Source organism: Mesoplodon densirostris, chromosome 5, assembly GCF_025265405.1.
Source record: "Mesoplodon densirostris isolate mMesDen1 chromosome 5, mMesDen1 primary haplotype, whole genome shotgun sequence".
Taxonomy (NCBI): Eukaryota; Metazoa; Chordata; class Mammalia; order Artiodactyla; family Ziphiidae; genus Mesoplodon; species Mesoplodon densirostris.
This window is the reverse complement of record NC_082665.1, coordinates 138,368,051-138,395,635: the sequence shown is the minus strand read 5'-3', so window position 1 is coordinate 138,395,635 and position 27,585 is coordinate 138,368,051. Positions and strand designations below refer to the sequence as shown.

Below are 27,585 nucleotides of genomic sequence, written 5' to 3'. Positions count from 1 at the left end.
GTGGTAGGAATACACCTGGTTTTCCTTTTCTTCCTTCTGTTTATCTGTTTATGTGACTTTTCTAGCCCCCACCCCACAAAAAAAATCCCGTATTACTTTGTAATAAGAAAAAAAAATCATAATTGTTTGTCGTTGTTCAGAAGGAAGTATGTCCCACTGTACCCATGTACTTCACACATGGCGTCATTCTATTGTTTATATCGAAAAGATAATATTTTGTTAATTTCTAAAAGAGAAAATCTATTAGGGAGACAATAGCCTGGGTTTTGGTGACAAAGAATCTTGTTTTAAAATCTTAACTCCTCGCCTTATTATGCTGGGATGAACTTGCAAAATGTACTTAACCTCTCTGAGCCCTAGTGCCTTCCCCTGTAGAAGGGACATGATATCTTCGTGGTTTGTGCTTAGTACATTATGCATGCTCAATAAACATTTGCTGTTTTTCTTCTGGCCCCAACCCTGAGACCTCAGAAAGTATCTTTATAGAGCAAACAATGCACATTTCACAGAATCTTCAGACGGAAACTCAGCGTCCATCCTACCTGACTTCTCTGGAATCCTGTCCACAGCTTCCCTGGTCAAGGGTCCCTGAGCCCTGGCAGAACACTGCCCACTGCTTCCCTGGAAACAGGTGGCCAACTCCATTGTAGGACAGGTCTCACCATGATAATGATGTGACTTGCTTTTTATTTAGCTACAGTATGACTATGAAATTCTACCTACTGTCTTATTCTAACCTCTAGGCTCTCAACAAAGAGCTAGCAGGCTCCGTTTCCACCCCATAGTCCTTCAGCTGTTACATAGCACCAGTACTGAGCAGGGTCATTGCATAAGATAGGGCTTGGGCTAGGCATGGCAGAGACTTTCTTAAAGTGACACAAAGCAAATTAGTAACCGAATCCTGCCCTGGGCAGTTGGCAAAATTTCAGTAGAGGTCCCATCTTACCTCCTCTTACGCTGCCTGACTGCTTTGCCTCCAATCCACTCGTCAGTATCTTTCTTCTCCACCCAACGCCGACCTCCCTTTCCCCTTATCCTTTGTAAAGCTGGAGCTTTTTAGTCCTGCATGGAAGCTGTAGGTGAACAAGGTGATTGGGAAAACAGTTTTTGCTATTTCTATCACGCCAGGTTGGGAAAGAGATAGAACTTAATGGAGTAGCGAGTATAGAAATAGAGTAATCAGGCAATAAAACAAATAGTTATTCTGATTTTGTCCTTTAAAAAATTCCTGTAGGCCTGAGCTCAGCAATACCCAATAAGACCATCAAATTGTTATTTTCCTATTGAGGAAAACAGAAGCTCTTTCAAATAACTCTTTTGCATGCTAGGCTTTCAGTGGAAAAGACAAAGACATGCACTGTAGACCATTAAGTACCCAGGAGACATGATTTCAGCTAGGATGTAACTCAATTTTACAGTGATTTATAAAGAGCCTGGGGGAAATATTTCTTGATTTGTGCAGGGCCATTGTCAGCTTAAAGGTGCAGTAGTCCCAGATGCTGTTTGTTCCAGCCCTAAGTTCAACTGCAGCAAGGTTGAGTGTCTTGTCTGTGCTGGTGGATTATTAACAGAGGTTATTGGTCTCCATGGCAAAATCGCAATGAACGTAATCTTATTTATGAGGGTGCAGAAAAAACAAAGACTTCGGGTCAGGGAGAATGTATAAATGTCCAACGCCATCGAGGTTCTGCTATATTTGAGAAGCTGAAGCGACTCCAAGGACACAGTTCACAGGCTGATCTTGCTTCTCAGCTCCAAAGTTCGGATTGATCTGGGGACAATTATTACGCCTCTGCGGCGGATAACTCAGAAGAGAGCCTGTGAAGGAGGCATCGAGGGGGCTTAGATCGAGGCCTGCATCCTACATCCCCGGCATGTGCACTGAGAGGTGTGCCAAGTGCCTGGGCAGCACCCTCATTCCCCTCGCTGTGTCTGCCTTCCTGGCTCACCTCCTGCTATTTTTCCCTGGAGGAAAAGTGATAGACAACAATGACCACCTTTCTGACGAGGTCTGGTATTTTGGAGGAATATTAGGAAGCGGGGTCTTGGTGAGTAAGGAAGCCTTAACATCTCCCCAGAGGAGATTTTCGCTCCATCCTTTTAAAATTGGGTACTTACTGAACAGGAAGAGATTTAGTTGCTAACAAAAGCCCAAGCATCGCTTGATGAAAAGTCAGCACTTTCATCTTTTCCCCTCCCCATTGGGACTTGCCAGAGGCATGTGCACTAAATTGACTAAGTAATGAAATCCCCAAGCTTAGGCTGGCAGCTCCCATGGGTCAGTTGACTTCCCTGAACCAAACTGAGAGCCGTAGAATATCTTTAACAAGATAATGCTGCGGTGCCGGGTTGAAGAGGTTGGGGAAGGAGCACACATTTTCTAGTTAATCGATTGACTAAAACCCACCAAGAGAAGGAGGTGTTTGTGGGTTCCTCTTCCACTCTTGTGCTAATGATTTCTTTACCCCTTGTTTCCAATAGCAGTTGGCGACCTCTGGTTTAGAGAAAGAGAGAGAGATTCATGTTTCATTCCAACTGAGGACAAGTTTCTTATCCCTATCCTAACCCACCATGTAAATGGAAACTCGGGGTGTCATGTCTTGACATCTTGCCTTGGAGCTGCAGTCAGGCCAGATAGAACCTAAAGCCTCCATCATACTCGTCTACCCACCAGCCAGGCGCCGTTAGCTCTTCCACCCTCTTTGGCCACCGAGTCCCACGTTGCGGATGTAGTTCCTCACACAGGCAGGCAGGCTCGGGCCCCCCCTTCACATGCCAGACCAGACCCACTCTGAGGTGCTTCTTTTGCCGGTAGATGATCTTCCCTGCGCTGGTGTTCTTGGGCCTGAAGAACAATGACTGCTGCAGGTGCTGTGGCAACGAGAGCTGTGGGAAGCGCTTTGCGGTGAGTTGGGGGGAGAGGGGGGGAAGGGGAGGGGGAGGGGGAGGGGAGGGGAGGGGGAGGGGCAGAACTGCTCCGGGGCGCACTGCCTCCTCGCGCTGGGCATCGTGGGGTTGAGTTACCGGCCCCAGGCAGGACTCTGGGGGCAGCTGGTACAGGGATGAAGGTGGGATTCTTGCTGGTGCAAAATAACGATAATCATAAAAATTTAAAACCATAGCCCTCCTACTTATAGGGTATGAGTACCATTTAAAATGTTACAAACAGGCAGGGATATCAGAATTGGAAAACTGCAGTGATGCTGTATAAGGAATGCATGCTCGGAAGGCAGAGATGGGGGCTGTGACTCTCCCTTTGCCACTTCGAAGCCCTGAGACCTTGGGCAAGTCATTTCCCTTCTCTGGCTCTGCATTGCCTCATCTGTAAAGGGGAGCTGGGACAGGATAACAGATGGTAACCTCCTCTCCCCGATAGCCCCCTAAACTCTCCATCCACACCACTGCCAGCTTCACTGCTTCAGAGGCTCAGCACTTCCCTACCTCTACCTGGATTTTGCCTCGGGCCTTCCGTTTCCTTTCTTGTTTCCTGCAGCCATACATCTTTAGTGGGCAAGCTAGAGAAACTAGGCTTCACCATTCCAAGCTGGAGTGGGAAGAAGCCTGGGAGTGGGGTTGGGCTCTATTTCTGCAACTGGGGTGCCCTCTGCCTTCCTCTGTTCATCTATAAGATGAGGAAGTTGGACTAGATCAGAATGTCCCAAGTACAGACAAGCTCTGCTAGTACACAGAAGTGCTCTTTCAATAACATAGAAAGTTAATTTTGATTCTCCTTCAGTCCTCTCGATTCTATCAAGAAAACTCTTATTTTGATGGAAATGTCTTTACTATTTCTAATCCTTTGTAATCTCCCTTTCTACCAAGTCTCCAGCTCTAGGAATGCAAGAAACATTAACTAGAAATTCAATAATATTTTGTTTATGTGTGTTAATGATTCTAGTTTTTCATTCATAGAGGCGATATAAATGAATAAAATAGAGAGTTGACTTAAAGAAAAATATTGAGTTCAGGTACATTGATGTGGCAAAAATGAAGAAGACTGAACTGGAATTACTGGCTGGATGATGAGTAAGACCAGCTCCTGCTCTAATTTCCCGAGATTCAATTGTCCATCTAAGAGAACCCCAATGATGAACTACACACTCTTACCTTAACCTCTTAAAGGGAAAGGTGTAGCAATTTGCCCTGAAACAGAATCATCTCTAACATTTCCTTCTCATCACTATTTGCTCAGTCAATTAAAAAATATCTGTTGACTACATATGAAGCGCTGAGGCTGGTGCACTGCAAATACAATGATGCTTTTCCATGTGAGATCGAGGATCATTCAAAGAGAACGTTCTCACCTTTTTAACACCATCAAGCATTGGTTATTATAGCAACATTTAAAATCCTCATTTACAAAGAGATGTAAAAATCAACCACAGTTCATTTGCTACAATTATGTAACATGTGCTATATATAATGATATTTTACTATACTTAATTATAAAGGAAAGGAATAAATATGTAACTCATTTTCTCTTTGAAATGTAATCCCACTATACCTTATGGATTTGGGGGCAATAAATTGGAAACAAGAATTTGAAAAAAATTAGCAATTAAGAAATTTGGATGAATTGCTTAGAAATCTAACAGCTCATTCCCTGGTGCTGAGTAGAAGTCTGAAGATTAGCCAGTATAAAGCCAGGGTTTTTGTTTGTTTATTTCCTTTGTTTTTAGGTTTATACATAACCAAAGTGAGATGCGAAACAATATTCAAAGTATTGTGCAAAGAGTGTTTTTAAATTAGATTTATGTGACGTCCAAGAGGAAGGCAGAAAAGTCACATTTTTACAAGCACCGTGGAGTCAATACAATCTGAAACATTTGGTCTGCCCAATTCAAGTTGTCTGATTGGGTTTCTTCACCCCACGGGGGGCATCTGCCTTTGGTGTGGGTTGAGGATGACCCCTCCCAGCCACTGGCGGACTGTCCACAAGGGTAGTGCCAGTCAAAGGACCAGCTCTGCCAGCTGGAAACCAAGACACAGCCAGACCTGCCCTGTACCAGGGGCACCACACTCTAGGTGGCCAGCAGAAGGATTTCTTGTTTGGGGTTCATTTGTTTGTTAGTCAGCTGCCAACTTTTAAAGGTAGAGAGATTTCACAAAAAAATATCTAGATATCTTACTTCTTTTTCAAAAAACAAAAAAATAAGCTGTTACTCCTGGGCCTCCATTTTGACACAGAAACGGCCTGTACTGGGCGTGACTGAGCTCTTCACCCACCCCTAAGGGCCACTGGGTTCATGCCCCTGCTTTAGAGCCAAGTTTCCTTAAGGTTCTGAGGTTCTGGAGCAATCATCAGTTTCTGAAGAAAGGTATTTACAAACATTTTGTCAGACAAAAAGAAAAAAAGCTGTAGCATAATTTGATTGGTACTGTAATGCTAAAGGTTTGAATTAGTTTTCCAAAGGCTCACAGCCTTCCCCTCCAGGTGTTTAAGGAACACTGGGCTTCTGAGGAACGTGGTGTAAGAAATCCTGTTGGGTAGAAAGGTCTGTGAGGCAGGAACAGACTAGGCCAAGGGCTGCTGAGCTAAATCCTGCGGCTGTCTTCACAGCTTTGCTCTCCATCATTTGTTTCCTGGCCTCTCTCTCTCCTCTCTTCTTTGCTGCATCTTTCTGGAATATTCCCCAGAAGTCAGTTGCATCATTCTCTTCCCTTCCCTTGGGTAGTAAAACCAGGACATATGAATCAATAGTGGAAGCAGGATGTGATGGCTGTAGAGATAAAGCAAGACAATGAGCTGGGGAAAAAAAATCTTGAGGTCACCTAATTGATAGTTTCATAGTGAAACTAAAAAATAGAGGCAAACTCTCCTCTGAGGCATAGCAAGACTGAAACCCAGTCCCAGGGATCTGCAATCTTTTAAATAAATTAGGGTAAATGAGAGTTGAGAAAAGGGAGCCCTGGGGCAAAAGCTATGAGAGGAGAGTGACTTCCCAGGTGGGCTTTGGAAACCCTGGCCTGGGTTTGTAGTTAGGTCTCAACCTCATTCTCCGAAACTGGAGGTGCCCTAGCTGCTGATCTGTGGTTCGTCAAGGTCTCCTGCCCTTTAATCCTTAAAAAAAAAAAAAAAAAAAAAAATTTGACATCTCAGGGTCCAATGGGACAGCTGATTAATTTTATCAACTCTTTTGTGTTAAGTATGTTCTTTAATAAGAGCCTTGAGAAGACCTTGACCTTGACTCAGAAGAGTGTCTCTAATAATGGGCCTGATAAAGGAGATATTTAGGGGTAGGCTGGCATTTCAGCATCCTGAAAGTATATCAGGCAGATAAAGCCCCCCCCCCCCATAGGCAGGGCCAGATGGTTGACAGACCTGTTCTGAAGGAAGAGCTTGGTTAGGTCATAAATCATTCTATTCACTGTAGAGTCAGCACTTCTCCCCATGACCAGCTCGGCTCGCCAGTGCCCCTTAGGGATGCCTTCTGTGTAAGCACTTCTGCTGTCAGTACTTCCTGAGGCCAAGAGCCCTGGCGCTGACAGCCGCCTCTGCATTCCTTGGAATTACAGCCCGTTTGAGGGGGATTTAAGAAAGACACTTCTTTTGAAATAACAGATTATCTTAAAAGTATGAAACCCTATTTCTTCAGTAAATGTTTGCTATGCTTCAAAATTCTCTGCTGTAAAATGGACCGTGGCAGTTGCTACCTTTCGTAAGGACATTGCAAGAATGCGGGAAGAGGTTGCAAGCCTCAGCGTGCAGGGCAGGGGAGAGTAGTACCAAGTGCCTGGGGAACTGAGGACACATAGGTCCTCGATAAATGCTTGTTGGATGAATGAAGAAAATGAACGCTCTGGGAGGATTTCAGGTGATTTCCGTACTTTATCAGGCTCAATTCTCACAATAGCCCCTAATGAGTTAGGCATTAAACTTCTCATTTTATAAATAAGGAAACTGAAGCTCTTGCGAGCTGAGTTTCTGACCACCACACCCACCATGCCCCTGTCTGTCTTCCAGGCTTCCCAAGGCTGAGGCAGAAAATACAGGAGGACATTCACGTTTAAGCGAGAAAACACTTCAAGTAATATCTATGTACCTCTTAGAAAACTTGCTGAGAGGAACCTTCGTGCCCACCAGAGATGTTTCCCCAACATGTTGCCACTACCCAAGCCTCAAAATACCATGTCTCCGAACCACCCACCCTTCCCCACTTCTCAGACCCCCGCCCCTCCCCCATTTGCTTCAACTGACATAAGTACACACCACGGACCAGGGAAGAGCTGGAATCTCATCCCACATTGTCTGCCTCCAGAGCCCAGTAGAGGGGGAGGCTTTAAAGCTGACACATGGTGAATTCAAGAGCATCTTCTTCCGTTTCAAGGGAAGTGTATACATTACACATATTTCTTTAGAAATACAAACTGAACATGTGTGTTGAGCAACCATAAGACAGTCAGCCTGTTTACTTTTATTTTTCTCCCCAGAGCTATACCCTCTGTATTTCTGGAAGGTTAAAATATGTGAGACTATGATTATTAAAACATTATAATATAATAATGACACTTATCAGGACTTGTTAATGTCATGGGAAATTATCCAAATCTTGGAAATAGGCAAAAGAGATTTCTGGGTATCCCCACAGTGAGGTACCAGGCATTATCTAAGAGCCTACCCCACCTGGGGGTTATCTGATTTGCTAGACAATGTGTACATTTGATTCCCTATTTCCTATTTTTGATTAGTTATCTTACATATTATGATCTCTGGGAGACAGGTAGTTATTATCGAGGCTTATTTCACAGAAGAAGAAATGGAGATCTTAGAAAGATGACCTTCCCAAATTCATGAGGGAGGAATCAGGACTCAAACCCAGATCTGTCTGCCTGTATCCCATGCCCTTGACCACTACGCTACACAGCAGTGTCCCCCTTTATTATTTATTCATTTAGAATAGGGAAAACATGTCCACAGTACAAAAACGACAACGGAAGCCACACATTCCTGACTCCAAAGTCTGGCAACGCCCTTCCCCAGAAGTTACCAGTGTTTCCAATTATTGTGTCTCCTTCCAGAAATATTCCAGGCCTTTTGCCTGTTTAGTTTAAAAAGCACCAACTTGAAGCATCTGCTCCCTGACATATTCAACTTGATTTCAATAACTTCTCTTTTAACATGAAACATTGTGTATCATGAAACCCATGATACATGGAATGTACTTCATCTGATTTTAAGATTGATAATATCTCAGAGTAGTAAATTTAGTAATTTTTTAAAGACTTCTGAACATGAAATGACTTAAAACAAGGGACATAAAGTGTACCTTGCTTCATGTAGGTCATTCATTCTGGAAAAGTTATGAAAAATTATTTGGAGTATTATTTTTTTATTTCAAGGTGAGATATTTCAAATGTGAATACAAAAGCAAAACATACTACCTGTAGCTTTATGAAATTGTAACCTGATGCCATATCTTCTTCAGAAAGTTTTTTAAAGAAATAAAACCTTATTGCTTCAATTGAGGGTCACTGTCTTGCCCTCCTCTGTTATACATCCCTCCCTCCTGCAAGTAACCATAATCAGGAAATCAGTACAGACCATATCCATCCATTTTTCTTAATTTTACTACCAAAAATCAATCTTCCAAATGTTCTAGACTGTACTGTCCAATACAGCAGCCACTATCCACATGTGGCTATTGAGCATATGGAATGTGGCCAATCAAAATTGAGATGAACTAATTTTGTTCTTTTACATGTAGCTAGGGGCAGGACAGGAATAAAGGTGCAGACCTACTAGAGAATGGACTTGAGGACACGGGGAGGGGGAAGGGTAAGCTGGGACAAAGTGAGATAGTGGCATGGACATATATACACTACCAAATGTAAAATAGATAGCTAGTGGGAAGCAGCCGCATAGCACAGGGAGATCAGCTTTTGTGACCACCTAGAGGGGTGGGATAGGGAGGGTGGGAGGGAGACGCAAGAGGGAGGGGATATGGTGATATATGTGTGTGTGTGGCTGATCCACTATGTTGTAAAGCAGAAACTAGCATACCATTGTGAAGAAATTACACTGCTATAAAGATGTTATAAATAAATAAATAAAGATAATAATTTTTTTTTTAAATTGAGATGTACCTGGGACTTCCCTAGCGGTCCAGTGGTTAAGATTCTGTGCTTCCACTGCAGGGGGCGCGGGTTCTATCTCTGGTCAAGGAACAAATATCCTGCATGCTGCGAGGCTTGGCCACAAAAAAAAAAAAATAAGAAAAATTGAGATGTACCATAAGTATAAAACACATACCAGATTTCAAAGAATTGGTAAAAAGAAGAATGTAAAATATCTCATTAGTAGTTTTTATATTGATTACCTGTTGAAATGATAATATGTTTGATATGCTGAGTTAAGGGAAATATATTATCAAAATTAATCTCATTTTTTTAAACCTTTTAAGAAGTGTTACTAGAAAATTTTAAATTATGTATATGGCTCGCATTGTATTTCAGTTGGACAGTGTTGGGATAGAGGTGCTTACAAGGGGGACTCTTTGATAAAGGGGAAAATTATCTCATTGCTATTTTATATTAACCTGGTTTTTCATTTACTCAGACTTGCCTAAAATGAGGACTGTTTGCATTTGTACTCACTTTTTGTGTCTGCAAACATTTGCCTGTTGAAATGTTCCCGGAATGATATCTAAAATCCTCCACTCATCTCACACAGCAGGAATAGCACAAGACAGATTTCTCCTCTCATTACCAGCCAGTGGATGATGAAATCCGGAGTTGTTTTAGTCGAAGGGACCTTCTGGAACCACCCACCCCTTTGTTCTGTTTGCCACCAGAAGCTGAGGCCAGGGAGGCGGGGGCCTGGGTGACTGAGGAGGCCGGAACCCTGGTTTCCGCAGACTTCCAAACTGCCTTCCTGGAAAAGTGACCTGTCTTTTCTATTACAGCAATTTTAGATACTCTTCCATTCTTAATAATCAATAGTTTCATGATTCCTGACTAATAATTAGAACTCAAGATCAGAAGGTCAAATAAACAAAAAGATATTTTTTCCTTATCTGTCGTTTTATTTCTGTGAGAGAACCAATGTCATTCACAGAGAAATTTGCAAATAACAGAATATCTGGTGCTAGTGGCAGTGTGTTTTGTGTGTGTGTGTATTTGAAGAGGTGGTAGGTACAGGATACTAGACTGGGAGGGAGACCCAGTTCTTTTTTTTGTTTTTGTTTTTTTTGAAGTATAGTTGCTGTACAATATTATATGTTGCAGGTGTACAATACAGTGATTCACAATTTTTAAAGGTTATACTCCATTTATAGTTACTATACAATTTTGGCTATATTCTCCGTGTTGTCCAATATATCCTTGTAGCATGTTTTATACCTAATACTTTGTACTTCTTGTCCTCTACCCCTATGTTGCCACTTCCCCTGAGACCCCAGTTCTTTTTTTTTAATTAATTAATTAATTAATTAATTAATTATTTTTGCTGTGTTGGGTCTTTGTTTCTGTGCGAGGGCTTTCTCTAGTTGCGGCAAGCGGGGGCCACTCTTCATCGCAGTGCGCGGGCCTCTCACCACTGTGGCCTCTCTTGTTGAGGAGCACAGGCTCCAGACGCACAGGCTCAGTAGTTGTGGCTCACAGGCCTAGTTGCTCCGCAGCATATGGGATCCTCCCAGACCAGGGCTCGAACCCGTGTCCCCTGCATTGGCAGGCAAATTCTCAACCACTGCACTACCAGGGAAGCCCAAGAGACCTCAGTTCTTAATCTAGCTCAGCCACCTTCTAGATGTGTGATTTGAGAAAGTCACAAAAGCATGGGCTTTGGAAACAAGTGGCCGTGGACTGATCCTAGTCCCACCACTTTACTCTTTGTTTGACTTAGAGCAATTATCTTAATTTCTAGTAGTATCAGTTTCCTGTCTGGAAAGTGTAGATGATCACACCCACCTCACAGGTTTGTTGAGAAGATTAAATGAGATAATACATCGAAGGCTGTCACAGAATGAATCTCTTTGCATTATCTAGAAAGTGAGATGATTGCACTGGAAGGTTTTTGAGATCGTCATTTTTGTGAAAACATAATTATAAGAATATTTAACCATTTATTTAGTGGAAATTCTGGCTTTTGAAGACTTTTAAGCAATTTTAAGATGAGAGACCCTTCCTTCATAGAATCTTCTTTTTTAATTGAGACAATCCAATCCATCCCAAGGACCACATGTCAAAAATGTTTCCAGACCACTCAGAGCCTCACTCTGAAAGGACAAGAGGTAAAACATTAGGAAAAACTGACCTGAGCATAAGCTTTCAATTGGTCTACTGGAACGTTCCGACCATTCCTAGATTAATACCAGCTGTGTCTAACTGAACAGCAAGTTGATTGGAGCATGGAGGTAGCTCAGAGACAGAGAAGTAGCTAGATAAGCTCTCGTTACATTGGAGCAGCATCTCCCAAACTGTGTCATTGCAAGGGCTCAAGGGAAGAAGTTATAGGCTCCAATGAGATCAGAAAACCCTGCAAATTACAATACATACCCAAATATAAGGTGAAACTTGGTATGAAACCACCTCTTATTTTCCCAGAAAGCAGTTTCAAAAAAAGTTCTTTGGGCCTCCCTGGTGGCGCAAGTGGTTGAGAGTCCGCCTGCCGATGCAGGGGATACGGGTTCGTGCCCCGGTCTGGGAGGATCCCATATGCCGCGGAGCGGCTGGGCCCGTGAGCCATGGCCGCTGAGCCTGCGCGTCCGGAGCCTGCGCGTCCGGAGCCTGTGCTCCGCAACGGGGGAGGCCACAACAGTGAGAGGCCCGCATACCGCAAAAAAAAAAAAAAAAGTTATTTGACTAACGTGAATATATACATAAGCGTTCTGTGATATATGCATATTTTAAATCACATGTATAAAATATAAAATAATTTTAATATATTGATTTTGAAATATTACTCCTCTCCTCTCATTTATTTTAAAATATTTTCATGTTTTTTGACCTTAATATCTTTGCTCCCACTAAAGACACCATTGGAGCCATCAAAAGTTTCCCACAGCACATCTTTTTTTTCCATTTAATGACATTTTTGTATCCATGTATGATGCTGTCAGAGGAAATTTCACTCAGTCATAAATATCAATTCAGATAAGATGAAGATAGTATTCAGACATCCCTCTTGCAAGTTTATATTAATGATCCCCACAATTTTAAACACTAAACATACTTATATTACAATGCCCTTTATTTTTTATTTATTATTTTTTTTTGCGTGTGGTACGCGGGCCTCTCACTGTTGTGGCCTCTCCCATTGCGGAGCACAGGCTCCGGATGCGCAGGCTAAGCGGGCATGGCTCACGAGCCCAGCCGCTCCGCAGCATGTGGGATCTTCCTGGACCGGGGCACGAACCTGTGTCCCCTGAATCGGCAGGTGGACTCTCAACCACTGCGCCACCACAGAAGCCCTAGAACGCCCTTTAAAAGGCTTGTTAACTATAATATCTGGAACTAGGAATTGTGAGATCAACTTTCCTAGAATAATTAGCAAATCTGTGTTAAGAAGGAAATGTTTAAATAATTCTGTCATCCAGCAGTAATTGAGTTGTTTCTGACTAATGTCTTTCCCACACAATACTTGTTTGTACAAATATGAGGAAATGTCCTATTACCTGATGGATGAAATAAGGATACAGTTCTAAAGCAAGTCCCTCACTTTGGAGGGATAATTTGAGAGCTAATCATTTTCCTTACATTCCAGTATACATAGTATATCCCCTTCTTGAAGCTTCATACATATTAGCATATCACAAAGATTCTTAGAAGTACAACAGGAATGAAACCTATTTAACTTTATACAATTCAGCAATTTCCAAAATTATTCAACAAGACATCCTTTGGAAGAGAGATTGCCTGTTCTAACATGATAAATTGACCCCAATTTTTATTTACTTCTGACCTAGATTATATTCACAATGTTCTTGATGGTAGGAATGGGTTTAGGATATCCTAGGCATAAAAATTAAGAGGAAAAATCTAAATAATGAGTATATGAACTTCAGTCATTGAAAATATCCAATAAGTAGTTATCCAGTGCCTTTGATAAGCTGGGGAGGAAAAAAAAAAAAAAAACAAACTGTTGGTGGTAGGGGTAGAGCAATGTCCTAACTACCTTCAAATAACCCACTGTCCATGGCTTCAAGGAGTTTGTCCTCTGGTTGGGGAAGACAGACATAAACAGCTATGCAGTAATGTGTTACACATACTGTGCTATGATGGGAGTTGATACATTCTAGAGTGCTGGAGGTGGGAGACATGGATGCTGAAAACTTGTGTGTACACCAGTGCCAAATTGAATCTCTGAGACAGAGTTTTGGGTGAAGTAGAAAAGAATAGTTTTATTGCTTTGTCTGGCAAAGGGGGACACAGCAGGCTTATGCCCTGAAAAACTGTGTCCCAACCCAGGAGGATCTGGTGAGGAGTTTTATAGCAACGGTTCAAGGGCAGCTTTGCTGATAAGGATCAGGGTGTGCGCAGGACCTGAACTTCTTTAATCTGGTCTCAGGTGGTCTCCTGATGAGCTTCTCAAGGTTATCAAACTCTGACCTTCTCTGGAATGAAGAAAGCTAACATCTTCCATTTGTTGGGGGTTTTAGTTCTATAAAGAGCTCAAAGATATTATTATGTGTATCCCTTGAGATGGAACCAGGACCCTGCCCCAAGGCTGAATTATTGTTTCTTGGCTGTTCCTCCCTTGTCTCTGCATCCTCTCCATTCCCTGATTAGCAACTGTTCAAATCTGCTCTTTGGGATTCTGGGAAGGTCATGGAGGCTAGAGTCTGTTCCCTACAAACAAGAAACAGGGACATGGAAAGGCTTCCATGCCCAGGAACTCCACAGGGTCTTGTTCTCTCTCAATATGAAGAAGGGAATGGTCAGTTCTACTTGGGAAGTCAGACACGGTGCATGGAGCCAGAGCTCAGTCTTGGAAAGTTGCATCAAAAATACATTTATAGGGACTTCCCTGGTGGTGCAGTGGTTAAGAATCCGCCTGCCAATGCAGGGGAAACAGGTTCGAGCCCTGGTCCAGGAAGATCCCACATGCCACGGAGCAACTAAGCCCATGTGCCACAACTACTGAGCCTGTGTGCCACAACTACTGAAGTCCATGTGCCTGGAGCCCATGCTTGACAACAAAGAAAAGCCACCACAATGAGAAGCCCATGCACCTCAACGAAGAGTAGCCCCTGCTGGCTGCAACTAGAGGGAAAGTGCGCACACAGCAACGAGGACCCAACGTAGCCCAAAATAAATAGATAAATAAATAAATTTTTAAAAATACATTTATATATGATAAGACATATGATATGAATATGAACCCCAGCTAAATAGATTACACAGATTACAGTTGCCCAGGCACAGGTAGATCCTCTCTACACTCTAACCCCACCCTCAAACCCTCAAATATATACTGTAAAAAGATTGATAGTAATACAGGGAAGGGGAAAGAGGAAGTATCTGACATTTAACTTGGGTTATCACATCTAATTTAGGTAGGCTTTATCATGCCCATTTTATAGATGAGAAACTAAGAGCCAGTCATCACACTGGGTTCTGCTGACTTTTAAACTCTTGTACTTTGCACTACACCTTCATGTCGCAAAGCAATAGAAGTGATCATTTTCCACCTCTATTTACAGAATTATTAATGTTTCCACACTACTCTCTAATTACTGTTTAGAATGGACATTGCCTCTCTAGGCCCTTTTTTTTTTTTTCATCTCTAAGAGGGAATTAGCCTGGATAGGCTCCAGGATTGTTTCTGTCTTTTATATTCTATATCCTATCTTGATTTTATAATTTTAAAAAAAGATGTAGTACAATCTAATTTTCACTAATTAATCTCTGTCACATAAAAATATTTAAAAGAATGGAATCGTTGGGCTTGTGTAACCCAAAGAAGAGAAAACTTACAGAGGGTGGAAGGGGTGGAGAGATGTCATATAGAAAATACTGTTGTGTAAGATATAAAATATCTTCAGATATTTTAAATGTTGCTACCTCATGGAAGAGAGGTTGGAGTTAATCTTTTTGAATTCAAGGAATGTAACTAGGACTGATGAGGAGAAACTCTACACTTCTACCCTTTCTCATAAGCAGAACCTTCCTGCCACATGAGGCCCCACTGTGACTTAGCCTCAGTGAGATGATTGGACCACAGAACTGAAGATCACTTCCCATTCTAAGATTCTTTGATTTTGTAATAGGCTGGTCTTCCATATTAGGCCTGTGAAGGACAATCTGTTCTTAACAAGGTTAAAAATCCTGGTTCAAAGGTATCAAACCATAACTAGCATTTAAGTCATCAATGAATAGGTGAAAAAGATGGGGATGGGGTTGGAGAAAGGGACATGAGACACCAAAATTCATTCTAGGAGACCCCACAGGCCCCATTTCCAGTAAAAACTGGCTGCATACCCCATAACTTCCCCATATTCACCATGCTCAATGACAGGCCAGTTAGGCGTGCTGTGTGTAATCTCTGGACACCTTAAGAACCTGGCGGTCTCTCTCCTTCTCTTTCAGATGTTCATCTCCACAATATTTGCTGTGGTTGGAGTCTTGGGTGCCGGCTACTCATTTATCATCTCAGCTGTCTCCATCCACAAGGGTCCAAAATGCCTCATGGTCAATAATAGCACGTGGGGATACCCCTTCCTGGACGGGTAAGGTACACCCTTCAATGCTCACATGTCACCACTGGGGGCACCAGCAGGTAAAGGCCCACGGGGGACTGCTCAAGGTCCGCCACCTTCCGTTTACAAGTCTCAGGCAAGTTGCTCCTTTGCGGCAGAGCTGGAGTTGTGGGGTGAAGTCACACCAGATCTCACCTCTAGGTGCTCTTTGGACAGACACCAGGAGAAATAATGGAAGAGGGCACTCAGCTGGCCTGAGGGAAGGAGGTTGGTGGTGTCACCACTTGCATTCAAACATTTATTAGCATCAACATGAGGCAACGAATAATATTAATAAACAGAGAACAGTGCCTTCCATTGAAAATCTTATAACAGAAAAAGAGAATGATTACTCATTAACAGAGCTCAAAGGCTTTCACTAATACCCCAAATGATGGATAACGAAACAATCTCTTAAGGTGCAGGTGTATGGAAAACGACCTTGAAAACACTGTAGGTTCTTCATGAGAGTTATTGTTAATAGAACTCATTAAAGTAACACTTCCTATTTTCACGGTACTTTGTAGTTTATAAAGAATTTTTTAAAAAATAAATTTATAATTTAATCTCCACAGCAACGTCAAGAGGTAGTAACTCCCCACCGAGACAGGCTGAATAAGTGTGATGTGCTCCAAGTCTCGCAATTAGTGGGCAGCAGAGACAGGGAGCAAACTCACGTCTTCTAACTTCGAGTATTATTAGTCTTTTTATATTACACATCCTGCTGCCCCTAGACCGCACTGCTCAAGGCGGTAGACAGTTGCTATACGTGTCTACTTAAACTTAAATTCACGTAAATGAAATAAAGCTTAAAATTCCTCAGTCACACTAGCCATATTTCAAGCACTCAGTAGCTGCACACAGCTATTAGGGACAACACTGAGCATGATTAGATAGGGCTGCACGAGACGCTAACTTCCAAGGGGGCTGGGACAATCCCTGTTTTGTTCATCATTATGGACAATAACACAGGGAGTGACATGTCTAGGTGGTCGGGAATTAGAGTTGATGTGTCCTCCTGTACACAGAGGATGAGGCCATGCCTAAAAAAATCTGACACCGATTATTTAAGTCAGACCCCTATTTATTAATGTATAGTGAGAGGCTACAGAACCTCGAGAGCAGGCTTCAAATGGAGCAGATGGAGGAGGCTGGTTCTGTACGACACCAGGTCTCAGTTTGCCCACAAGTGTTTTGCCTAAAATATCATCCCTACACTTCTCTGTAGTGAAACAGGAGTACAAGCCCTCTAATGTCCTCATATCACATGCAGTGATTGCCATCGGTGTTTATTTTACTGTGGAAAGCCCCCTCCTCTTACAGAGGACTGCTGTGGACTTGGCTTGCTTGAGCACAGCATTCAGACAGCATAAGGTTGAGCCACCTCCTGAGGTCCCTCCCCCAATGGCTCCCTCTCCCCCACCCAGGGGTGCGACTGTGAAGCTACATATTATGTCTCCTTTCAACGACCCTTCTGCTAGTATTTCTATCCACAGCGTCAGTGCAGTGTTAAACCTGTTTTCTCTTTATTCTGTAATGTGAACGCTACTCCCCTTGATGGACTTAAAATCAATTTGAATAAATCTATGTCCAAAACAAAGGAGAGAGAAACACAAGGCATGCCAAGTAACACCCCAAGGCAGGACAATGGTCTTATATTGTTCTGACATGAGGACCTCACACCCTCCCCTGGCACACTCACACCTGCTTAGGGTGGGCTGGGACCAATGCCCCAGGTCAGGACAGTGACAACTCTTCTGTGGGCCACCATGGGAATTGCCACCTTGGGGGAGGAGAGGAAACCACTTTTCTTTTTTATTTTTTTTTTATTTTTTTTTGTTAGTTGAAGTATCATTGATTTACAATGTTGTATTAACTTCTGGTATACAGCAAAGCAATTCAGTTATACATACATATACACTCTTGTTCATTTTCTTTTCCATTATGGTTTATTACAGGATATTGAATATAGCTCCCTGTGCTATAGAGTAGGACCTTGTTATTTACCCCTTCTCTATATAATAGTTTCATCTGCTAACCCCAAACACCCAATCCATCCCTCCCCTGGCCCACGCCCCCTTGGCAACCACAAGTTGTTCTTTATGTCTGTGAATCTGTTTCTGTTTCATAGATATGGTCATTTGTGTCGTATTTTTGATTCCACATATAAGTGATATATGATATTAGTCTCTCTCTTTCTGACTTAGTTCGCTTAGTATGATCATCTCTCGACCCATCCATGTTGCTGAAAATGGCATCATTTCATCCTTTTTTATGGCTAATATTCCATCGTATATATGTACCACATCTTCTTTATATTCATCTGTTGATGGACATTTAGGTTGAGGAAACCACTTTTCAAAGCCCTCTGCATCTATCCTCCTGCTGAAGCAAGTTTGCATTCACATCAGACCCATGTATCACACGTTACTATGTGATAGATGCTTTCATATGTGCTGTTTTATCTACTCCTCACAACAGCAACTAACCCATCCATTAACAGGTATCAGATTAGAGCGCTTTAATAACAAACACAGAATAAACTGTGCAGGAAAGCAGGAACATTTCAGAATTCTCTGCCCATCCTCTGTTCACTGTAGGGCTTTGATATTTATCTGAAGGGGAAAGGTTTGCATACCTAGACATCTGCAGAGTGGCTTCAAACCACAGTATGATCAAAAATGGCTGCATAGGGGTTTATTACAAAATCGTATATATTATACTTTCCAGGTGATTCATAAGATAAGAATGATTTTGACTATTCGTGCTCTTTCCCATCATGCCCTGACTCTAGAATTTAATCCCACATAAAATGCAAGTCCACTCTTGGTGTGAAATAGGCCACGATTGTTACAGGAAGGGCTTTCAGGAGGATGGGTCCAGGCAGGGTGTCTCACTGCACCCCTGTCACCTGGCAGGCTTTCCTCAGCTTGCCATTCTCCCTACATCCCATGTCCTGTCTTCCTTTATGATCTTATCTCCTACTGCCAGCTCCAAACCTCCCCTCCAACTGCAGAAGCTCATCTTGAGTTTCTTACAACAATCCTTGCACCTTGCGTTGCTTGGTGTTTTCAGTTAACAACATGCCTTCACCCACAATGTTTCATCTGATCCTCACAAAAAGCACTCCTTCAGAGGTAATTCAGCTGAGGCCCGGAGAGGAGAACTGACTTGCCCAAAGGAATACTGTTCTTAATGATGGAAGCTCAAATCCAAGTTTTCTGACTTCAAGTCACAATGTTTTTTCTAGAGCACAGTTTATATTGACTTGCACTATCTGATTTTTGTAGAGTCCCTCTTGAAAAGCTCAGTGGCCTCTGTCTCCAATCTTTTTTACTATCCCATGGACTCTTCTTATCTATTGGATCCCAGTGTGTAAGCATCACAGGAGTTGTTGTTGCAGCTGCAAGTGTAACATTCATACACAGCTACTTAGTGAGTGAAAAGAAATAATCACTTGTATGAGATCAAAGAAGAGGACTCAGGACAGTTTCCCTTATCACCAAATGGCAGTGGCAGCGTCTCTCCCTTCTCCTCTTCCTCCTTCCCCTCCTCCTCCACCACCTCCTCCTCGTTTTTCTCCTCTTCCTCCTTCTAATGATTAATGGCTGAGTGTTTTTGCATGCATTATCTCACCTAATATTCCTAATAAATCTCAGAAGATTTCTTATCCCTACAGTAGAAAAATACAGTTCAAAAAGTTAATTTGCCCAGGGCTTCACAGCTAATGATTAGTAGGAGAATTTAAAAAAACAAAAGCACTTGACAGGACCTTACTTTGTGCTGAAGCCTGTCCCATACATGGAGCACAGAAGGACAGACCTGGTCCCTGCCCCAGTGAGTACATGGTAAGTTAGGGTGACGACAGACCCTCACTTGCCGAAAGGGGGAAATGGAGGCGTGCAAGGGAAACTTCTGGGAGGAGGTGACATGGGCTGGTTTTGGAAGATGCACAGAAGTGTGCCTTCCAGAGAGGATGGGAAGCACATTTCAGGCAGAGAGAAGAGAAAGTCCTGAGGCAACTTCGAAAAGGGCCCACGCGCTCAGAGAATGTCAGCTCTCTGAGTGACCAGAAGCTCAGGGTGAATGTTGGGGCTGGTGAAAAGGGACCCACAGGATGCGGGTGATTGAGAGGCAGGTAGACCTTCAAGACATCGGGGAACAGCAGAGGACTTTGAGCAGGATAAGTCACGACCACTTGGGAGTTTTAGTATGATCATGATGGTAGCGACGTGGAGGATGAATGGAAGGTCTCAGTAACTGAAGGAGGGAGCAAGGTAGGAGATTAGAGTAACAACCAGATAAAATCCTGACCATCTCCAAGGCAGCGGAATTGGGGCTCAAAAGGAGAGAAATGTCAGAGACTGTCTGAGATGGAATCATCAGGATTAGGTATGAGGAGAAAGAGGGAAGGTTATCAAGGTGGATTCTGAGGTTTCCAGCTTGGGACACAAAAATCAGGACTCTTCAAGTCCATAGAATTTAGTTCTATTTTCCTTAAAAATGTTTGTTGGCGGTCATTTCAAAGGAGCAAAGACAGTTAACTTTTTCTGTCATGGGAACCATACTAAAGAGGCATCCTAGAAGGGAGAAGAAATCTGGGACATTTTGAGATACACCCTCTCGGCTTCCTTTGAAGTAGGACCTCCTCCCAAACAAGGTCTTCCTTTCTGAGACAATTGGCTACCTCTACCTTGACCCTGAGCTGCTAAAAGGGAAGCAGCTTGCGAGGGCATGGGGACAGCTGCGGGAGGGAATGCAGGAGGCAAAGCCAAAGACAATCAGCAGTGGGAGAGAGACAAGCAACACAGCCAAGCACAGCACGGCCCGGTCAGGCTGCAGCCCTCCCTGCTCCCTGGGGAAGGAATTCAGGGGTGAGGAGAGGACTCTCTCATTAAGCACAGAACCGACACCATTCAGTGTTCTGCCTGGACTTTCAGTTAAGACATTTGCAGCTGCTCTTCGGTGATTACTTATTAGCGAGAAACCCCATACACTGCTGCGAACACACTCCCCGGAGCTGAAAGCCACATGGACGGGGTGAGATGGCATTGCACCAACCTGTTCCCAGCTTTCATGTAGCAGGAAACCCCCAGAGATGTTAAGATCCGGCTTTGCCCTTGGCCCGACTTGACTTAGGGTCCAGTTCCACCTCTGCCACATACCAGTGGTGTGATCTTGGGTGATGCATTCACCTTCCAGCTCTTTCTCTGTGAAATGGGGTGGCAGCGAGATCTACCTCACAGGTTCAGGCAGGGACGAAAGAACGTGATGGACATAATGTACCATTACTGCCCCGCAGCACTCGCGAAACAGTCAACGTGATGATCCACTTTTATGAATATAGCATTGCTGTGAATGGAATTTATCATGATGCATTAGAACTTCCTAAACTGTTATGCTTTTATGATAATTTTGTGATTAATTTCAATAGTGTCAACCAGTCGCAGGAAGGTTCAAAGAGAATAATGTCTTTATTATGGTAAAGGAAAACTTTGATTGACATACTATTAGAGATAACTATACACACTATTAGAGGTGTATTGTGTAAATCAAATTTCATAAATTCATCATATGTTAATTATTCTAAAGGGATAAAATTACTCAAATACAGGGAATGTGTGTAAGGATTAAGAGCACCAGCTTTGGAGTCAGAGAGAAGGAAGATCAAATCCAGGCACTTACATTCTCTAGCCTCAGCCTTTTTTTTTTAACACTTTCTAAATACTTAATGTCTTTTTTTTAGCAGTACATTTCTTATAATTGAAGTAGAGTTGATGTACAATATTACATAAGTTACAGGTGCACAATGTAGTGATTCACAATTTTTAACGGTTATACTCCATTTATAGTTATTATAAAATATTGGCTATATTCTCCGTGTTGTCCAATATATCCCGTAGCTTATTTTATACCTAATTGTTTGTACCTCTTAATCCCCTCCCCCATGTTGCCCCTCCCCCCTCAACTTCTTAATCTGTGTATATGTTCATTCATTCAGTGGATATTTCCTGGGACATTGTTCAAGAAAAGTAGCACCTCCTCGTAGGTTGGGAGGGATGATGGAACGCAGCTAGCCCAGCACCCAGAACGCGGGCAGGACGCCGTACATGAAAGCTGCTCATTTACTGAACATCCCTGTGCTGGAACTGGGGACAGAGATGGGGACATGCTCTCCACCCTTGTGGATGTCTAGTCACAAAGAGAAGACAGACAAATGGACAGATGAGGACGGCTCAGGGTCCTGGGCACTGTGTACCAGAAGGAACCAGAGGGCTGGGAAGCACAGAAGGGGTACCACAGCCAGCTGAGGGCAGGAGCATCAAGGGGTCTGTCTCAGAGGAGGAGGTGGCGCCCGAGTTACCCAGGCAAAGCCCTTGGGCTCCCCTGCTCCGTCCTTCAGCTGCCTTTGCTGCTGGTAAGAAGTGAGTTGTATGAAATCCATGGGGTTCTACTCTGAGGCTGATGGAATTACTGCATCTCAGGTGGGGCCGCCTTTCACAATGATGAGATTCAGTGGGTTTAAACTGCCTCAGCTCTCGTCATGTCACAGAATGTGGAAGCATGATTTAGCCTCCAGATCCATGAAAAATTAGGGCCCTCTCTCATCTGGGGTTGGAGGGTTGGACGCAGCAATCATTTCCCGGGATCTGAGACTCTCAGAACCTGAGAGTTTGGGGGAAAAGAAGAAGGGCCTGTGGAACAGCTATCCGTGAGGGTTTGTAAGGGGTGAGGCGGCAGCTGGAGTGAAACTGAGAGGATTTCTCCACCCAAACTCAATCCTTGCTTTCAAATTCCCCCGTGAGCGGTTCAACAATATCACCACCAGGGGGTGGTGTTGTCCCACCACTGGACAAACTCTCCAGCCAAGGATCCAAACTGGGGACTGCCAATTACTTCACCTTAGGATCTTTTCTTTATAAAATGTGCCTGGAAAATATTGTCTTTTTATAACCTCTTATAATCATCAAGTTGAAAAATTGTAAAGATAGGAAGGACTACATGGAAAAAAACAGAATGGAAAAATGAGTGTTTTAAAAATAACATAATGGGGACTTCCCTGGTGGTGCAGTGGTTAAGAATCCGCCTGCCAATCTTCCTGGACACAGGTTGGAGCCCTGGTCCGGGAAGACCCCATATGCCGCAGAGCAACTAAGCCCGTGCACCACAACTACTGAGCCCATGTGCCACAACTACTGAAGCCCGCGCGCCTAGATCCTGTGCTCCGCAACAAGAGAAGCCACCGCAGTGAGAAGCCCGCGCACCACAACGAAGAGTAGCCCTCGCTCACCGCAACTAGAGAAAGACCACGCACAGCAATGAAGACCCAACGCAGCCAAAAATAAATTTTAAAAATAATAGTATCATAGTGAAAAGAAGTCTTATACAACAATACATAGGTATATTATCTCAGTGAAATTTCACAATAGTGAGGTTGTTCTCAGCCCATTTTATAGATGAAGAAACTGATGTGAAGGCCAGGGAGTGGGGGGTGGTAGGTGGCTTGTGTGAGGAATACACAGCCAGTGAGAGGAATGTTTGGATTCAAACCCAGGTCCATCTGAATCCAAAATACCAGCCTTTTTCCTTTAGACCAGACTTCTCGGCTTAAGTAAAATAATAACAATATTAGGGTTTATTGAAAACTTACTATATGCTAGGCACTGTTCTAAGTGCTTTACTCGTGTTAACTCATTTCATCCTCACTTTAATTTAATCCTTATTTAACCCTATGATTTGATATTGTTATTCCCATTTTACAGAGGGATACACAAGTCACACAGCCAGTGAGCTGCTAGAACCTGTATTCTCATGGGAAGGTGAATCAATGTGATAAACAATGTTTTATTTTTAAATCAAGAGCGAAAGTCTCATTCTTTCCTTTATCCCTTCTGCTCTACTAAACTCTGGGGCATCTTCCATCATTTCAAAGATTTTTTCAGAATCTTAATACAGAATGTATCTCAAATAAATGTGTGCCGATGCATTGGAAATCATCAGACACAGATCGTCAAAATGATCTAAAAACAGTGAGGTGGATATTACTTTAGTAGTCAGTTGGAGAGTTTCCTATTGAGGCCTTGAAAGGAGAGAGGACAGTAAAGGAAGAGGGAGAGACCAATTTGCGGCTTTAAGAATGTGAGAAGGAATATAAATATGAAGAGATTTTACCCGCTTTACCCTCCTTGCTGTCTTAAAGATACCGCACTTCACATTTCTCGTCTAAGGCACAATGCCCTTGATATTGCAGTGGACTCCTAATGTATATATTTTATAAATATATTGCAGTTTCTCCTATTTCAAAGTTTTTATAAAATGTGTATTAAGGCAGCAGATTATTTCTTCCTTTTAGTTAATTAACTCTTTTTGCAGGTGGAATCCCTACATCTTCACAAAAATATAGCTGAGTCAGTTCACAATTTGGCTAGAAGTAGGCCTTAAAAGAATCAAGCTCTTCCCTTTAACTATATGACACAACTGTACTTTACATGGCTTCACACGGCCACTAGACGTGACAGATAATTTATCAGAAGTCCAAAAGGTCCTTAAGAACAATAGTAGGATAAAGGCCGTGAACATTTGTGAGATTCTGCTCCTGGAGTGTCTTCATTTTCCTTGCCCCTTAATAGATATTAAACTTACCCATCCTCCTGGTCAGCTCATAAAAATCACTCTGTCACTCAGTAGCTGTGTGAGCTGGGGTAAGTCACTTAACCACTCTGTGCCTCAATGTTCTCATTTGTGAAATGGAAGAAAAGAACCATAAAGTTTCTATGAGAAATAAAGGAGCGAATATGTGTTCAATGTTCAGAACAGGGTCTGGCACTATAGTCTATACTCAATAAAATTGTTAGGTATTGTTTTTAAAAGTGTTGTTATTATGGGATTTTTTTTTTTTCTCATGGAGCTTATATCTTGGATAGATAGTATTGCAAAAGAAAAATCGTTATGGTGACTTTCTAGCCTAGGGTATTGCACACTTTTTACCAACACCTCCTTTCTCCCCCATGTCCCCGACAGAGATTACCTCAGGGACAGTGACTTATGGAGCCAGTGCCAAAAGCCTGACAACGTGATTCCCTGGCATCTGACCCTCTTCTCCATCCTGCTGATCATAGGAGCAGTTCAGATACTTATCTGTGCCATCCAGGTGATCAACGGCCTCCTGGGGACCCTGTGTGGAGACTGCCAGTGCTGTGGCTGCTGTCAGGTGAGTTGGGGTCTTTGTCCTTCCTTCTCAGCACACAGGAGGCCATGTCAGGCCACCAGCGCTAATGGGATGAGGGGGTGGAAAGGGTGACAGTGACAGCAGGAAACCAGAGCCAGGCTGGAAAGTCCAGGCAGCCCCTCTAGCAGCTGAGGGAAGTTCTGCTCTCTGTGATGCTAACGTACCCAGGCTGAAGATGACCAAAGTTTTCAGTCTTACCCCTACTCCATATACATATAGAAGTTTATGATGATGTTTACATGAAGATCCCCACAGGAAGTGGACATCTGTTATAGGCACATATTGTCAGGAATACGCATCACGGTCTGTCCCCAAATGTTTTATTTCCTAAATAGATCTAGAAGTGGGTTAAAGTTGTCGAGTAATATATGGAAGGGTATTTTCTTTCCCTTGGAAAAGATATAGAAGAGAATAATCATTCTTAAGTGCAAAAAATAAAACGAAATCATTTTGAGATTTGCTCTCCAAATAAGACTGTAAATTATCAACAATATGAAAAATAAAAATAAACCTATGGACAGTAGGACAAGGTGATTATTTCAACTACTGAACCAGCCAGATCAGTCAATTATTCATACACATAAAGTTATTTTAGAGCACAGATTGAAGTATGAGGAAAAAAATTAAATAGAACTTGAGAGTTGGGGACTTCCCTGGTGGTCCAGTGGTTAAGACTCCGTGCTTCCACTGCAGGGGGCACGGGTTTGATCCCTGGTCAGGGAACTAAGATCCCACATGCCAAGCAGCTCAGCAAAAAAAAAAAAAAAAAAGCATCCACGTTAATAACAGAAGGCTCAGTACATCGTACTGACTGTTATTTCCTTAAGAGGATGGAAATCCGTGTGACAGCATATCTTCAAGGAAAAGAACACAGTCTCTGGGTTCCACCTCCCCAGGTTCTCTACTTATGAACTCCTGGCTCCTCTGCTTATTAACTGTGGCTTCAGATACAGCACTTGAGCCCCATGTGCCACTTATCAAAATTAATTTTAATAATAAAATGATGGAAAATAAAATGAAGCTTCCACACCTATAGCCTAAGCACAAGTTAAGTAACAGATTAAAACTCTGAAACCAAGTCAGAAAAGTACAGAAAACATTCAGTAGGTAACCAATAAGGGGTAGGAGTAATCAGGAATAGGAGGGGTGATGGGGAAGGGAAAGGGAGGGGAGGAGAAAGCAAAGAAAAAAAATGATGTTGTAATTAATTAACTTTTTCTACCTTCTAGGGAGATGGACCAGTCTAAACCTCCATGATCAGCTGCTCTAACTTAATGGTGTGTGAGAAGATACATTTAACTTATTCTTCTCTTCTTGGGGTTGCCAATTCCTATCTGCTTCCTAACTGACAAAGCTTAGGGAGGCCAGAGTTATTCCTTCTCCTTTCCAACCAGGTCAGCTCACCTTAGAATTTTATGTTAGTTTCAAATAAAAAATAGTTTGGCCACTTCAGTAATATTTATGAATCTTTCAAATTAGCTTCCTCTTAGAATCAAAGAGCAGGTTCAAAGCAAATATTTCATAATTTTTTCTTTAAGAGTGAAAAATGTATAAGGTCACATGTACTGCCACACTGCTTCTTTGTATATAGAGGTGTTAATATCATTGGAAGTTTTACAGAAGTCAAAGGAAGAAAGCACATTGAAAATGAGAAGCTAAGACCAATTTTTATTTTTAAGATCTGTGGGAAAAAAGAATGACTGATAGATCATAAATAATTTTTGTTTTCTTTTGTGCTAACATGTTTGAATTACTTGTAACTAATCTTCTGGGCCTGCCATCATTTGCTAGGGTTTCCTTATGTATATTAAATTAAAATCAGAATTCAGAGATAATAAAGATTGTGTGCTTTTGGGGAGGTAGGGGCAAAAGATTGAATGAATAACACCCTCTTTTCATCTTTTCTACAAATGTTCCTTTGCTCAAACAAAAAACGATGTTTTTAAAAAGTTGATTTGGGTAATAATTTTGTCAGCCTATTTATGGCCCAGGATTAAGATAATAAGTGTTAATCAGTTCTACGTGTTATGTTAAGACATTAGCTTTGGTTTTATGAGTCAGGCACTAATATGGAGTCAAATGCATTCTGTTGATTTCAGCTCAAACCCCAACTACCCACATATCAGCTTGGGGATCCTGGGAAAGTTGCTTTCTAAGTCTCAGTTTCCCCATCTGTAAAAGGACTACTGAAAGGCAATCAATCATCAAGAGATTTTGGAATCCCCCAAGGGTGAAACAAAGAGGCCTGTGGGATTGTCTATATGACTGATGTATAATACGGAGGATCTTAGAGGGTGTTACAAGCTAGAGTCTCACTTCTGCTCCTGCCAAGCTGATTGGCTGCACTATGTAAATTAAGCACACCAAAAACTGGTTTTCTCACAGTCACCAAGAAAGCAATTACTAATCATAGTGCTGGCCACTGGGGGCCGGGCACTGAAGACACAAAGAGTTACATGCTGTAATTCTTCCCTCATTATAATGAGAAATCTGAGGTCAGAGAGTGCATCTGGCACTTGCTTAAGTGGAAAGAAGAAAGGCAGGCAGATAGGCAATTAAGATCTCATTGGCAGAACTATAAATACAAACACACACATACACATACACTCACACACTTACACACAACGTGTTTCAATTCAGTTTAGACCATTGGTTCTCCAACATGGCTGATCATCAGAATCA

General features: G+C 42.5%; 1 protein-coding gene and 1 long non-coding RNA gene across 2 annotated transcripts; one reads left to right on the top strand and one right to left on the bottom strand.

Moving 5' to 3' along the window:
- The first annotated feature begins 1,874 nt into the window (after positions 1–1,874).
- Positions 1,875–26,150, top strand: TM4SF4 (transmembrane 4 L six family member 4). The gene is made up of 5 exons (XM_060100202.1): positions 1,875–2,048; positions 2,816–2,905; positions 15,526–15,665; positions 24,696–24,885; positions 26,133–26,150. Exons 1-5 carry the CDS (start codon positions 1,875–1,877, stop codon positions 26,148–26,150), a joined length of 612 nt encoding a protein of 203 aa, XP_059956185.1.
- On the bottom strand, positions 4,732–9,688 carry LOC132491327 (uncharacterized). Its single transcript, XR_009532657.1, has 3 exons — positions 9,595–9,688; positions 9,085–9,188; positions 4,732–5,720 (listed from the first exon to the last, which is right to left on the bottom strand). It is a non-coding gene; the product is annotated as an uncharacterized LOC132491327 (long non-coding RNA).
- Positions 26,151–27,585: the final 1,435 nt, after the last annotated feature.